The following is a 16,219-nucleotide window of genomic DNA, read 5'->3' as shown; positions in this document are numbered from 1 at the left end:
AAATAGGTTTATTAGCAACAGGAGCATCCAAAATTAAGGTCAGCCGGACAAATGTCAGAAGCCAAATTGCGAGACACAGTAACCATCCAAAAAAAACAAGAAAAGAAGGTCAAACCAGAAATACCAAGAATACAAAGAGGGCTAGGCTAAAGGCGAGGTTGAAAACACAGCAATGGCAATACTTCACAAAGTACCAACAAACTGAGGGAGTTTATATAGTGAGCTTAACAGGTGAGCTGAATCAGTAGAGATGTTGTGCTTGATACCAGAGCATCGAATCAGTGTTTAATGTAGGGTTTAATATGATGTTGGCCCGCCCTTTGCAGCTACAACAGCTTCAACTCATCTGAGTAGGCTTTCCACAAGGGTTAGGAGTGTTTATGGGAATTTTTGACCATTCTTCCAGAAGCACCTTTGTGAGGTCAGACAGTGACGTTGGACAAGAAGACCTGGCTCACAGTCTCCACTCTAAATCATCCCAAAGGTGTTCTATCACCTTTGAGGTTGAGGTCAGGACTCTGTGCAGGCCAGTCAAGTTCTTCCACACCAAGCTCGCTCATCCAGGTCTTTATGGACCTGCTTTGTGCACTGGTGCGCAGTCATGTTGGAACAGGAAGGGGCCGTCCCCAAACTGTTCCCACAAAGTTGTCCAAAACCTCTTGGTCTTTTGAAGCATTAACTGGACTTGTTGCTCAAGTGGTCTCCGATCACAGTACCATGCTGGAATTCACTGAGCTCCTGAGAGCGACCCATTCTTTCACTAATGTCTGTAGAAGCAGTCTGCAGGCCTAGGGGCTCGGCTTTATACACCTGTGGCCATGGAAGTGATTGGAACATGTGAATTCAGTGATTTGGATGGGTGAGTGAATACTTTTGACACTATAGTGTATTTGTACACTGATCTATAACTAAAAAGACACATCTGTAATTGGCCTATTTTTGTGTCTGAACCCATTCAGGCCCACTTACCAAGAGAAACCTCAAAAGTGTGTGAAAAATCCCCAAACCTAAGGGTTTATTTGAGAAAGACTGAATGGCACATACACGGACAAAAACATCACAGGGATTGTTCCATTCATTAAACAGATCTGGCACAAGAAAGAGACCCAAGTCTCAAGTATGGGATCACTTTCATTTTGCCAGCCAAGTGAGACCAAACGCTCATACTCAAATAACACCTCTTCAGTGGTTCTTGACAACATTTATAATTATTTTCACTACCATAAATATAACAATATTAGTCTCCATTACTTGGAAAGTTCATGATGTATGCATGATAAGAAGACAAATCAAGTTATTTTAATATGATACAAATTAACACATTTGTGTTGTAATAAAGGTTTATTTGTGCAAAATAAGCTTCAATGAAAATACGACAATGAATAGAAAACAGCCATTGAAGGAAATTGAACTGGACAGTAGATGGCAGCATGGAGCCGGGTGTCAAATGCTTTAAAACACTGAACCATTTTCCAATACAGTTGACTCAGCTGTGTTGATGTTTTGAAAAGCTTTGTATCAGCCACCTCTATGAATCAGTAATCAGGTGAAGTGGAACGGTGGAGAGTCACCATCTGATGGTTTCCTAATGCGATCTAAAGATGTCCTAGTGGTGCTAACCGCATGCTTAAAACATCCCAAACTACGTTTGAGTTGTTTAAAAACCTCTAAACAGACTTGCTGACATACTGTATGACTTTCTGTTATCTATAAAATGTAAAATAGCTAAAAACATTAGCCCGTTTTTAGTTAACAGTAGAGCTGCCTTGATTAGTCGACGTGATCAATGACGTTGCTGCTGAAAACTCATCGACATCAATGTTTTAAACTGGCTCATCTTTTTTTAAAATGAATTATCTTTCAGATTAGGGATGCATCAGTATCGATACTAGTATTGGGTGTTGGTCCGATAACATGCTCATTTACTTGTGCTCATAAAAATTCACCCATCCCAACATTCGATACCTGCTGACAACGCATGATGCCATGCTAATGAACAAATCACTCAAGCTAGCGGTAGAACTGTTGCTGACGCTGTGGCAGTCGGACATGTAACCGTTGGTCACCTTATACATTCTGTCTTGGCAAACTCCCACCAGGAATTCACTGTGTGATTGTAGCCCGTTGTTAAACGTCCACAAATATAACTGCCCCCCTAAACCGAGTGGAAACGATTCATTTGGAGGGAAATGAATCGTTTCGATTAATCGACTAATCGGTAAAATGGTTGGTAGATTCATGGATAGAAAAATAGTTGTTATGGACAATAATGTACAATTTGTTGTTGTCAAAATAAAAGGTACTTACATGATCAATTTGATATTTTCAGAGGGAAATTAATCATTTCGATTAAGTGACTAATCGGTAAAATAGTTGATAGATTAATTTAAAAATTGGGGGAAAAAGTGGCAATGACGTACAGTTTGTTGTCAAAGTAAAAGGAACTTAAATTTATCTCTTTTTTTGGAGGAAAATAAATCATTTAGTGTCGCTAGTGGTGATAATCAGTTTTATTTTTTGGGACTAAAATGAATCATTTCAATTCAGAATCAGAATCAGAAGAAGTTTTATTGCCATTGTCAATGAACAGGATTCACAGACTAGGAATTTGCTTTGGCATGAAGGTGCAACATAAAAACAAAAAAGTAGTAATAGGCATAAAATTAAGTCCACATAAATAAATACTCTATGCAAATATATAGATAGAATGAATAAAAATAAAATAAAAATAAAATTTATTTTGACTAATTGGTGAAATAGTTGAAATTGGTGAAATAGTTGATAGATTAATCGATAGAAAAATAGTAATTAGTGGCACTGACGTACAGTTTGTTGTTGTCAAAATAAAAGGAATTTAAATGAAATGATCCATTTGATTTTTTTGGAGGAAAATGAATCATTTCGATTAATCAACTAACAGGTAAAATAGTCAATAGATTAATCGATAGAAAAATGGTCGTTATACAGACATGCAGTGTCAACAGCTCCACACACTTTGAGGCGAGTCGAGTCGGTGAGTCGAGTAACAGGATACAGCAAAGTTGGCGCCCCAGTGGCTTTTTGCTCAGCGTTTTCCGGGCGGCCCCCTGGTGGTTAGGCATCGAATTAGACAAAATGCCACTTTTAATCGCTCATGTTCTGCCCACAGTCCACTTGACTTATTTTTCCTTCTCTCTTTCTGTATCCGTTGTAAATTAGTTCAGTAAATTCTTTTAATCTAGCACAACATTTCATGAAAATCATTTTACATTAGACCTAGACATTTTTTTCCTCTCAGTTGTTTGTTTTTGTCTTTTTCAAAATAAAAGTCTTTTTGCATTTAAAATCTGTGAAGGTTGAAATCTTTAGGTTAGACTAGCAGTGGCATCGACCTTATCAAACCAGTTTGTCTTTGATTTCGGCATGCGGTTAGCACCATGCTAATCTTTTTAGCTACATTGGCATCATCCAACCATCCATCCATCCGTTGTCTAACCCGCTTCTCCCTCAGGGTCACGGGGGGATGCTGGAGCCTATCCCAACGGTCATCAGGCAGAAGGCAGGATACACCCTGGACAGGTCGCCAGTCCATCGCAGGGCAGGCTGACAGACACAGACAGTCACATTGGCATCAGTAACTTATAATAAAATATTTCAAAAGACTTTAATTCAGGAATCAGTGACTGACCTGAGGCTGAAACTGAAGCCCTGAGGCCTCTCAGCACTGCAGTAACACTGACGTGGTGGTGGTGTGTTAGTGTGTGTTGCGCTGGTGCAAGTGGATCAGGCACAGCAGTGCTGCTGGAGTTTTTAAACACTGGTGTCCACTCACTGTCCACTCTATTAGACACTCCTACCTCGTCAGTCCACCTTGTAGATGTAAACTCAGGGACGACAGCTCATCTGCTGCTGCACGGTTTGTGTTGGTCGTCCTCTAGTCCTTCATCAGTGGTCACAGGACGCTGTTGGCTGATTGTTTCTGGTGGGTGGACTGTTCTCGGTCCAGCAGAGACACTGTGAGGTGTTTAAAATGCTGAAAGAATTCTCTCATTTTCCTCTCAGAAATGCAACACTAGAAGAGGAAGAATGTGGAGTTTCTACCGAAAATTTTCTGCACATCTGTCTTCTGCCTTCTGTAAGTTACTCTTCACCTGCTGATCACTCAAAAGTCGAACATCCACTGCTTTTGCATTCACTGTCCACTTTATTAGAAACGCCTCCCTTGTGCTTCCACTCACTGTCCACTTTATTAGAAACACCTTCCTTGTGCTTCCACTCGCTGGCCACTTTATTAGAAACGCCTCCCTTGTACTTCCACTCACTGGCCACTTTATTAGAAACACCTCCCTTGTACTTCCACTCACTGGCCACTTTATTAGAAACACCTACCTTGTACTTCCACTCACTGGCCACTTTATTAGAAACACCTCCCTTGTACTTCCACTCACTGGCCACTTTATTAGAAACACCTCCCTTGTACTTCCACTCACTGGCCACTTTATTAGAAACACCTACCTTGTACTTCCACTCGCTGTCCACTTTATTAGAAACGCCTCCCTTGTACTTCCACTCACTGGCCACTTTATTAGAAACGCCTCCCTTGTACTTCCACTCCCTGGCCACTTTATTAGAAACACCTCCCTTGTACTTCCACTCACTGGCCACTTTATTAGAAACACCTCTCTTGTACTTCCACTCACTGTCCACTTTATTAGAAACACCTCCCTTGTACTTCCACTCACTGGCCACTTTATTAGAAACGCCTCCCTTGTACTTCCACTCCCTGGCCACTTTATTAGAAACACCTCCCTTGTACTTCCACTCACTGGCCACTTTATTAGAAACACCTACCTTGTACTTCCACTCACTGTCCACTTTATTAGAAACACCTCCCTTGTACTTCCACTCACTGGCCACTTTATTAGAAACGCCTCACTTGTACTTCCACTCACTGTCCACTTTATTAGAAACACCTCCCTCGTATCATAAAGGTAGGAAATTAAAGTGATCATTTATGGCTGCCTTTAGTACCAAAAATAGAGCAAGATCTTCATCATTGTGACCCTGGTATATAATTAGGACCTGAAAAGGTGAAGAGTTCAAGCCCTATTAGACATCGGTGGCTAATCACTGAAAGCAACAAGCACTGGACTAGTCTGTAAAGACTGTACAGCTCCAACATAGAGTAAAAAAGTCTTATTAAACGTCTGTTGTAAGTGTCCGTTATTCAGGTAGAGCAAGCTTAAAAATGTGAACTGAACTCAGTCGTTAGCTTGATGCTAATATTACATAGGAATTCCGATTGACAGGCTAAGGGCTATTAGCATTATGCTAGTGATTGGAATCTGATGAAAAAATACATTTTTAACACGTTCTGAATTAAACACTGTTACATTTAGGGTGGGCATGGATTTGCTACAAACATTAAGTGCTTAACTTATGTATGAAAGTTTATCACCCCAGAGGTGTTCCAAACCGGGTTAAAGATCGGGATGGTGTTAATATAAAAGCCGACTTTTAGTCTGTCAAAACTGACTTCCTACCTGCAAGATACTTTGGCCTAGTCCCATTTCACCCCTCACCCCTAACACTTAGCCCTGAGCCCTCATATTTAGGGGTAGGGTGTCCCAATTTCTGTTGAGATAGAGGGGTAGGACGAAGTGTTGGGGCTACATGACACTACAAATGGAGGTTTTTGTAGTGTTGTGAGAAAAATGAAACAAGAGCAAGACGGCTGAACAAGAAGCCAAAGAAACCCATAAATATGAGAATTTTCTCTGTTCAAAAATGACAATAACCACGGTTTTCTCTTAGTATAATGCTGTTTGTGTATTTTGGTAATTTTCTTCACAACAGGCATAAAAAATGAATAACAACATGCTAATGTCTCAGTAGCTAGTTAGCTAACTTTCCCGTTCCACCTTAAATAGTCCAGCAGTTCTGATGCCCGAAGCACCAGAATGTAACTGTTGCGCTCTTTAAGGTGGAACGGGAAAATTCAAACAGGAAGCTGGGGAATATCTGACTTCAGCTTCATATCACCAAAGAATTAGATGTGGGCCATAATAAATAATTGCCCCCCTCTTTGAAGGCGTATGATGCCCTAAAGGTGACTAAAGCCCAGCAGTGAGGAGCTGAACTTTACCTTCCTCTGCTGTCACTGCAAACGGACTGGGTCGCCAACAGAGCAGCGCTAGTAGCTGTTGATAAAGCAATGTTCTCTTTTATTTGAGGGTCCCATTCATAGGGCAAGATTTCAAACAAGGTTCAAAACAAGGGTTAGGGTAAGAAGAAGAAATGGAATTGGGCGTAAAGTTAATCAAAATCTTGCCGGCTTCCCTGTCCTATATTGTGTCAACGGGGCGGCACGGTGGCGTGGTGGGTAGCACTGTCACCTCACAGCGAGGAGGGCCTGGGTTCAATTCCTCGGCCGGGTGATCAGGGTCCTCTCTGTGTGGAGTTTGCATGTTCTCCCCGTGTCTGTGTGGGTTTCCTCCGGGTTCTCCGGTTTCCTCCCACAGTCCAAAGACATGCAGTCAGGCCAATTGGACGTGCTAAAATTGCCCCGGGTGTGAGTGACTGTCTGTGTCTGTCTGCCTGCCCTGTGACGGACTGGTGACCTGTCCAGGGTGTATCCTGCCTTCCGTCCGATGACCACTAGGATAGGCTCCAGCACCCCGCCGCGACCCTGACGGAGAAGCGTCTTGGAAAATGGATGGATTGTGTCAATGTATGTGATTTTGTTGTGGTTTGTTTGGTTGTAGATGTGCATCGTTATGTTGATCTCGTTCTTGGAGCGCAGAAGCAAGGTTTACTCCTTTGAGGAGCGTTTCCCGTACCTCCGTGGCCGATTCGGCATCGTTGTGTAAGTGAGACATTCTCTGTGGTCGTATTAGCCAAACGGTGGTAACCTTCCAAAACTGTGTACCTATCTAAGAATGTTGGCCCCCCAGATAGTCCACATTTTCCTTTTGGGAGCCACAGTTTGAATGCTGTGCTTCTAGCTTGCACTGTTGTTGTAGCTAACTGAACACAGTAACATGGACAACAAATGTGCTGCAATGCTAACATTTCACTTGATTATACAAACAAGTATAATTCTTATTCTTGTAAGTCGCTCTGGATAAGAGCGTAAATGTAAATGTAAAAACAAAAAACGTGCCCAATCTATTCTAACCATGTGAGCTTTTGCACACACAGTACTGCACAAAACTCAGAGAACAAGCTTTATTTATTCATCTCCAGTCAAAACAGCCATTTGTTCATTTTCAGGAGATATTTCTGAAGAGATAGAAGAGACAGAGATTAGATAAAAGATAATCCACTTGCATAAGGAAGGAGGAATTCAAAGGAAAAGGAGTTTGCAAACATTCAAATTATTGAATGATTAACTCCTAACCACCACCTGGAAGACCTGGTAGACACCAAAATTGTCCCCCTCAGATATAAAGCACTTAAAGCTTTCATCTCTGAGAGAGAGGAGAAAATCAAGCTCCACTCTTACCTATAAACATCCACAAATATCCTTCCACTGTGAGAAGACGACTCAGCGCTATGGGTCTGAAAGGATGTGTCTCTGTCAAGAAGCCGTTCAAAACGAAGCACAATGTTGATGAGACAGGAGGGGTCACTCCGTGTGACCACCAGAGAGCCATATGACTCGCATGATTAGTTAGAGTACATTTCCCATGTGATTTGTGTATTTAAAACCTGTTCTTTGTGTTTGCTGTTGCTAGGCCGCTGGACTTCACTGGAACACTGAGGAACCGATGGTCGTACACGTTTGCCTTCATAGCGGCAGCTCCACAAATGATTCAACTGATCTTGGGGTTCATTGTACCGTTTAACGTGCCAAAGTGGCTTATAGGTACATTCAACTAGTATTATACTACAGTACACACTTAAAAAAAGATGGTTCTTCAAGGGTTCTTTAGTATAGGCAATGGTTCTATTTAGAACCTTGATTCTGTATTGAATCATTTTATGTTTAAACCCTCGTTGCATAGTGAAATCGTTCTTCAGACTGATGTGTCATTTATAGGGTTCTATATACCACCAAAACGGGGACTTCTATCGTTATTGTAAGCTTGTTCAATTTTACCTGCCCTTTTTTGATTGGTTATCTCATGAAAAGTGAAGCATGATGAGCAGAGCTAAACATTTTTCAATAAATTTTTATTGCATTTTGAGCAGAATGCCTCCATCGCCTGAACGCCTTCTTAAACGTATCTAATGTTTATTAGCATTTGTTTCATCACTCCAAACCACAACACTGTAAAAGTACACAGTGTTAAACTATGTTTCTGTTCTTTAAATCTGGTAAACTTAAATTTATCAGTATAGCCCCCCACCCCCGATTTACAGCAACAATTTGTAATATTTTTTGTTAAAACTGAAAGAAGCTGCATTACTGAGTATGGAGAAAAACAAACACACTAAATATGGTGGGTGTAGGCCTTGAAAGTTTGAAATAGTCATTTTAAAGTCATGGGTATTGGGACGGCTTTGGCGGGAATTTGTCCGACCACGTCATACGTCTTTATGTATTAATGTCACACATACAGGCTCAAAAAAGTCGGGTTTGATGCTTAGATCTCAAAAACAAAATTGACATTGTACTGACGAATACATAATGACAGTAGTAGATGATTCATCTGCGCGTGGGGGTCCGAAGCACAACCGACTTTACAAAATGTTCCACATGTTGCATGCAATGACATATTTCCACCAGAGAGGTCTCCAAATCCCCAAACCCTACGTAGTGTTGCTTTAACTATCGCCCTTAATTAGAATAATAGCTGAGATAGTTGTAGATAAATTACAGCCATGGGCGCTCAGTGAGTACCATTCGTGCTGAGTCAGGGTTTTAATTTTAATATTTCCTCTTGCATGTTTCAGCTTGTAACATCGTCTGTGCTGGATTTCAGAAAAATTAGTAATAGTATAGAAGTGTAGTACAGAGTACAAGTATAGTATATGGCAGAAGAATACAAGTATTGTATAGAATATGAGTACAATATAAAATAGAAATAATAGAATTGTAGAGTAGACGTGCAGTATGGAAGTACAATGCTACAGAGAAGTAGTGAAATAGATTAGAGTGTAGAAGTGTACAAGTATAATATAGAAGTGTAGTATAGAAGTATAATATGAATTAGATGTGTGGAATGAAAGTAGAGTGTACAACAGAAGTATAGAAATATAGAATAGAAGTATATAGTAGCAGTGCAGTATAGAATAGAAATATAGAATATAAACAATATGTATTAAATGTATAGAAGTAGTGCTGAAGTGCAGTGTAGCACAGAAATATATATATATATAGATGTATAGAATAAAAGTAGTGTAGAATAGAAATACAGAATAGAAATATAGTATAGAAGTATAGAATAAGTGTAGAATTGCAGTATAGAATGGAAATATAGAAGCAGTAATATATATTAGGTGAATATAGAATATAGATAGAATTATAATATAGACTATAAATGTAATACAAAGTAGAATTATAGTAGAAGTGCAGTATAGAATATAAATTTAGAAGCATAATATACTAGATGTATAAAGTAGTAGTATAGAAATGTAGTGTTGAAGTGCAGTATGGAATAGAAATATAGATTAGAAGTATGATGTATATTCAATGTATATAATAGAAGTGTAGTATAAAAGAATAATCTGAATAAGACGTATGGAATGGAAGTATAATATGGAATAGAAGTGTAGGGTAGAGTAATGCTGGAGTGTTTGTATCTGTTTTTCTTTCAGCTCTCATGTATCTGGTGGCCGCATTTGAGGTGGCCTTGGCTAATCTGCCCTTTTTCGTCTGTCTGTCAACAACACACAGGGCAGTGGGAGGAGCTTTAGGCCTGTTATACACACTTGTCTGGTATACACGCACACACACACACACACACACACACACAGACATATACATACAGTGGTGCTAGAAAGTTTACGTTATAATTCTCTGAATTCTCTGATCTTACAACCATCAGATTCATCCACCTGGGGAAGGGTTCTTCCTCCTCACGTTGCATGCAGTTACACATTCCCACCAGAGAGGTCTCCAAATCCCCAAACCTTACATAGTTCAGCTTTAACAACTAGCACAGTGAGATTAGCTGCCATCAGCTCTGCGGCTGTTTAACCTCAGCAGCGAAACTGCGGTCATTGTGAGCGTTTATGCTGAAGTTGTTGCTTTTCTCTGTGTGTTTTTCTCCAGGTTGTATGTGGAAGTGTGGAATGTCCAGTGTGCACACAAGTTCTGTGATAAAAATACTTTTGACGGTAGTCTGATGTGTTATGAAGATGTGAGTGTGCTGCCATCTCCCACTTTACAACCACTAAAGAGTCACTCCATTCATGTTTCCTTCCTTTTACTTTCCATCAAATGCCCTTAAGTTAAATATGTTTAGTCGTAGAATTTACTGGGGATTTCCCGGCGTTTGTTTGCTAGCATTGTTAGGTAGGGCAGGGACCAGGGGTGAAAATGGCCAGGGTTTTTTTTTTATTGAATACACATCCTAAAATGCCTGTGTCAGGAACATTTTTACATTGGAATTATCTTAAAAAATAACATTCTTGACAGATCTGGCGCATTCCCTGCATTTAAGAACGGCATAACATTCCAAGAGCTGAAAGATTTTTTTTTTTAAGCTTAAATTCATCCTTACATCACAAAGCTTCAATTCTGCATGTTGACAAGTGTTTTTGACTGACTGTTGCAAATAGTTTCATTTCTACTTAAACCTTCACTGAATTGGTTCATACTCTAAAGCACTATTCACATATGATTAGTTGTACATGAGTAGGTGGGATAATGTAATTATTACTGATGTTTCTCAATGATTTTAATCACATCCAAAAGTGCCTTGTCAATCATTTTACAGACTGTGAATTGACATGTTGGTTACAAGGCTCTTATTCTGTGGAAAAGGAGTTTCTTAAGTGTGAAGGCTCGAAGAAGCATTTACTTGTGTTCTCTGTGGCTGAAATCAATATGATAAAAAAAACATAAAAATTACAGAGAAAATTTTGATTTTATGGGGATATTTAATTTTGACTGTTTGCTGTGATTTCCCAAGCTAATGACAATGTTAATAACGCAAGGCATTCACTTGACAGCAAGACAGATGTTGATGGTAAACTAAAAAGCTGTTAAATTATATTGTAGTGTCGGCGCAGAGTAGGACACAGGAAAGGCTATGATTCCACCATGTGAATTACTCCTTATTAAACACTAAGCACATAGACTTTACCCTCACGATGACCACCAAGCCACACAAACTAAACCCACTCCCCAACACATAACAACGTACTAAACACATACCCCATACCTTTAATGAACAAACAACAACATAATCAACACATTAGTTTTACTGAGGGTGTGCACTGCCCATGAACCTCCTGGCGTGGCCTTCAGCATGGCCATGCCTCATGAGTGTCTACAGGCCAGCACCAGCCAGTAATGGATCGGAACAATATGTTATGGCACAAGTAGCCACTGCCATCTCTGTAATTCAAACCGAAATTTCTTATCCCATGCCAATTGACCATTAACATTACATGCATCCTGTCTGTAAACTGGCATTACCCCACCTCTCCACTAACAACTACTCCTGTCTGAATGTTACTTAAGAGATATAGACATTTTATTTAAAAAAATAATAGTAACCTAACAGCACCAGTAAAAACATTGCCTAAAAATTAATGGCTCTTTCACGAAAAACAACCAAGAACATGCAGAAATCCACACAAGCTTCTCAGCAACACAGAGACTATGCATAGCCAACAAAACCTCAGACAAGTTACCTCTCCTATGAATTACAATAGACTTTCAAAAACGTCCAGTTACTTTTACCTTAGACAAGTTTATATTTAGATATAATTAGATTCCTTGCATGTTCTCAGTTAATGACTGATGTTAGAAGGCTGGTGAACTCTGTGTAAGTCTTTGCTGGCTAAGGTGTTAATTTACTGTGTAAGTTTCAAACTGCGCTCACTGAAAGTCAATTTTCAGCCACAAACACAATCGTCAAGTAACATTTAATTATGTTGAGTGGACTCCTGTTTTACCCATTGTGGAATTTCTTGGCTGCTTTCAAATTCCAAACATTCCAAACACATGGCATATTGACAGTCATTACCACTTTGTTTCATGCATGTACTTGATTTGAGGCCAAAACACTGCTTTTTTAATTGCTGTTCTCATTTTGTATGAGGCTCACAAACTGCTGGCTGTTGACTGTTTTTATACATGACGTTACTGATAACGTGTGCTCATCTGTCCAGTTATTGCAGTGGCCATATTTGCTGTGCCTGGGGTTCCTCCTCTGTCGCTTTGGCTTCATGTTGGCAACTGAAGTGAAGAATTGCCTGCAAAAACGCAACAAGCAGGTCAAATACACACACTCAAACACACTTCAGCTAATCCTTCTCACCTTCTTCTCTTCTCTATAAGTGACACTTCACAAATTCTAAACTCCAACATAAACCTCTGCCTAGCCAGAGACATTATAAAGGAGGAGACAGATCTGGTTGAAATACGAGTGGGAAAGCTCATAATGCTCAACATGGCATATGTTTGCAAAGAAAGTAGCGTCCCTCGTGAAAAAGAGCCAACCTTCTTGCTGGTTACGCCACAAGCAGAGGATGGTCGACGACATTGTGCCCCATAGTGGGGAAAGCCCTCCCTCGTTGTAGAGATCGGTGCAGTAGCCAGAACAAGTCAAAATGTCACATTAGAGGTTTTTGACAGATTTTACTGGTGATTTTTTTTTTGGTTTTTGAAAAATGTTTAGAGTTTTTAAGTCTCTCCTCATTCAAAAAGGTAGAGGTCTGCTCTTGTATAGCTGGAAGTAACTACCCAGTGGCGCTGCAAAGACGGCTGCCGAGTGAACGGAGGCCTAACCCATACGGCCGTTCCACAGACAGAATGGAAATTGACTCAGATATTTTGAATTAATATAATCAAATAAAACAATATTTCCCCCATAACTCTATCAGATTAAATAGGACACTAACCTAAGAGCGTAAATTTGATCTTACTTTAAGTGGATTAGACACAGCAGTGCTGCTGGAGTTTCTAAACAGTGTGTCGCTGCTGGAATGAGAATAGTCCACCAACCAAAAACGTCCAGCACACAGCGTCCTGTGGGCAGCGTCCTGTGACCACTGATGATGGACTAGAGGATGACCAACACAAACTGTGCAGCAGCAGATGAGCTGTCGTCTCTGACTTTACATCTACAAGATGGACCGACGAGGTAGGAGTGTCTAATAGAGTGGACAGTGACTGGACACAGTGTTTAAAAACTCCAGCAGCACTGCTGTGTCTGATCCACTCAGACCAGCACAACACACACTACCACACCACCATGTCAGTGATACTGCAGTGCTGAGAATAGTACCTGCTCTGTGAGGGTCCATGGGGGTCCTGATCACTGAAGAACAGGGTAACAGAGTATCAGAGAAACAGATGGACTACAGTCTGTAACTGTAGAACTACAGAGTGCAGCTATACAGTAAGTGGAGCTGATAAGATGGACAATACAAGCAGGGTCATAATGTTTTGCCTGATCAGTGTATGTTCCTGTTTTTTTCCATTTCTGTAGCCTACAGCGATAAATGATTTAAAGTGCACAAAAAGCCTTTGGATGGAACTGTAGCTAAAAAGAAACAAACCACAGTGGCAGCACTGTGTTGATGTGCGTACAGCGTCAGGACCTGCAGGTCAAATAGTGGTCCTGTGTTTTCTTTGTTCAGAAACTCAGAGCTTCCAGAGGTGATTTGAAAGTCTGCTATTGTTACTGTGTTAAATAAATTAGATCATGATATTTGTTCCTTCAGGCAGAAGAGGATGGGGTTCTTCAGTCTTGTCAGTACAAATATGTGCAAACACTACTGAGACGGCCTCCTGAACGGTACGTTTAGTCATATGTCCATTAACACACTTATGGACATGCGGACAAATATTCTCACTGCATGCTTACGCATGGACTCATCCCCATCAAAATCATTCAAGGTTGAGAATGATGGTCCTCTGGAGGAGTATCTCCTGGTAGGGAAGGAGAATCCTGGAGCCGCACACTTAACTGCAATGTGGGCTTTATTAAGTATCCTTCGTGAAGAATGGTACACGGTGCATGGTTTCACTTTGTGTTCTATCCTTTTCTACATTATCGCAGCTCTTGAAGTTAATGTAGATTGATCCAGATGTTGTCCTTATATCACTTCTTCCCACCTCCTAGGGGCTGCTAGCCAACAGGTAGTTGCAAGTACAATATTCTGCTTGGGGAGACATTTACACCATATGGCCAGTTCATCTGATCTGTGGTTGAGCTGCTAAACCTGATGATCGACATGGAGGAAACTTTTATCTTGGACTGGAATCTGTTGAGCTAGAAGAGCCTGCCATCCATTCTGTACAGTGTTCAGAGACCAGTTGTCAGGTTTTTGCTAATGTGTTGAAGATTTTAAACAGGGTGGGATCAATGGTGCATCCATGTTTGACCATGGTACCCTCTATATATAGGTGATTTGGTCATGGAGAAGCCTTGGCATTGTTATGTGTTTTTCTCAGGGCATCCAAGATTTTGTGGGAGCCTGCTGGTTCACAGAGCCGAATGCCTTGGTGAGATCCGTGAAGACTATGCATAGTGATGGTTTTTGATTACTGCCAGTGGTACCTCTGTACCACGCAGGGATTCTTGGAGGAATTCTTCAGACAAGGGAAGCAGTTGGTTGGTGAGAATGTGCAGTTGTTTTCTAAATCTCAAGATGTTTGTGGTGCCGAGGGATCTTGTCATGAAGTATTATATCAACAGTTCTTTTACAGTTAATTAGACAATCACTCCAGAGAGAAGCCTTTGCACATGTCTAGGACATGGAAAGTTTAATTGACGGGCCCACAGGCAGCCTTCTTGGTGTTGAGGAAACCTCAGGTTGATTTATATGTGCCCAGTGTGCCCAGAGAAACAAGAATATAGAGCTTAAATGCCAAGAGCTCCAACATAGCTTGGTGTATTTTGGTGAATAATAGTTTAGGCCTTCAACTTGCTCACTGAAACATTTGGGTATGTCCACTTCCAGATCTTCAGGATGAAGGCAGGATATGCTGCCAGGAGGTCATTTTCAGCCACTATGGGATTGCCTAGATTGCCTAAACAGCCAGATTTCAATAGGGCCAACAGCTTTGTTGTTTTACATCTTCAAGACAGCATCTCTGACTAGATATACATTAGTTGCATCAGTGGCCTCAGAAACTGCCTTCTTGGTGTTGAAGAAACCTCAGATTGATTGATTTATTTCTTAAACCAACATGTGCCCAAACAGTTGGCCCAGAGAATCAAGAATCTAGGGTCTAAATGCCAAGAGATCCAACGTAGCTTGGTATAGTTTGGTAAATAATAGTTTAGGGCCTCAACGTGATATTGAGTCTGGAAAAGACAGAACTCATTGCCCTACCAGCAAAAGTCCCATACACTGAACCCCTCAATGTACACAGTTGACTCCTCTATCATGAATTCATCATACATCTCAAAATTTGAGTTATCCTGAAAGATCAACTTAATTTCACAGGTCACATAACCTTAAAGATGAAAAACAGCAAAGCTGCTGGCCCTTAAAGGATTTCATCGCTGTGCTTATGCTGCTGCTGAGGTCTTATGTCTGTGGACCTGGCTTTGTCTAAAATCTTCTGTCTCACTGCATTGGTTGACCAATCTGTAGTAGCGTATCTACAGATGGCCTTCTTCTCTGGATTGTAAGTGCACACTGGCTTCTCTGCCATGATTAGGTGGCGACTCCCTGGAGAAGATACTCTCTCTCACACACACACACAGTCTAATAAACACATGAACACACTCACACAAACTCTGACCCTGATGTTCTCCACTCCAGGTCGTTGGAGAAGAGCTGGTTTAGAAGGAAGGTGTACGACTCGGATCCTTATTTTAAATTCCCCAGCAGAATGATCACCACTGCGGTCATCTCTCTTGTCGGACTCTACATAGTACGTGTGTGTTTGTGCATGACTGCACATGATAATCTATATATTAATGTGGTCTTGTGAGATGAACAGGTTTGTGTAGTAATGGAATACATGTAACTTGGTTACATATTTAGGATACCAAAAAATGAAACGTTCCATTACAGTTACTGAAAAAGAAAGTAATTAGGTTACAGACACAATTTTCCTGCTAGTCTTATTTTTTTTAAGTCTCATTGAAGCTTTTCTTTATGT

The 16,219-nt window shown here is 40.6% G+C and overlaps 1 protein-coding gene across 1 annotated transcript in view; it reads left to right on the top strand.

Moving 5' to 3' along the window:
- Positions 1 to 16,219, top strand: part of LOC108443453 (stimulated by retinoic acid gene 6 protein-like) — a 36,007-nt gene that overhangs the window by 2,249 nt on the left and 17,539 nt on the right. Inside the window, exons 3-10 of the mRNA XM_017724148.2 lie at positions 4,042 to 4,114; positions 6,744 to 6,844; positions 7,716 to 7,846; positions 9,742 to 9,862; positions 10,199 to 10,286; positions 12,268 to 12,372; positions 13,825 to 13,898; positions 15,877 to 15,988. Of these exons, the coding sequence (XP_017579637.2) occupies positions 4,042 to 4,114; positions 6,744 to 6,844; positions 7,716 to 7,846; positions 9,742 to 9,862; positions 10,199 to 10,286; positions 12,268 to 12,372; positions 13,825 to 13,898; positions 15,877 to 15,988 (805 nt within the window). The remainder of the gene's footprint in view (positions 1 to 4,041; positions 4,115 to 6,743; positions 6,845 to 7,715; positions 7,847 to 9,741; positions 9,863 to 10,198; positions 10,287 to 12,267; positions 12,373 to 13,824; positions 13,899 to 15,876; positions 15,989 to 16,219) is intronic.

This window comes from Pygocentrus nattereri, chromosome 22 (genome assembly GCF_015220715.1).
Source record: "Pygocentrus nattereri isolate fPygNat1 chromosome 22, fPygNat1.pri, whole genome shotgun sequence".
Classification (NCBI taxonomy): Eukaryota; Metazoa; Chordata; class Actinopteri; order Characiformes; family Serrasalmidae; genus Pygocentrus; species Pygocentrus nattereri.
Note: the sequence above shows the minus strand (reverse complement) of the source record. Positions and strands in the feature narration are given on the sequence as shown.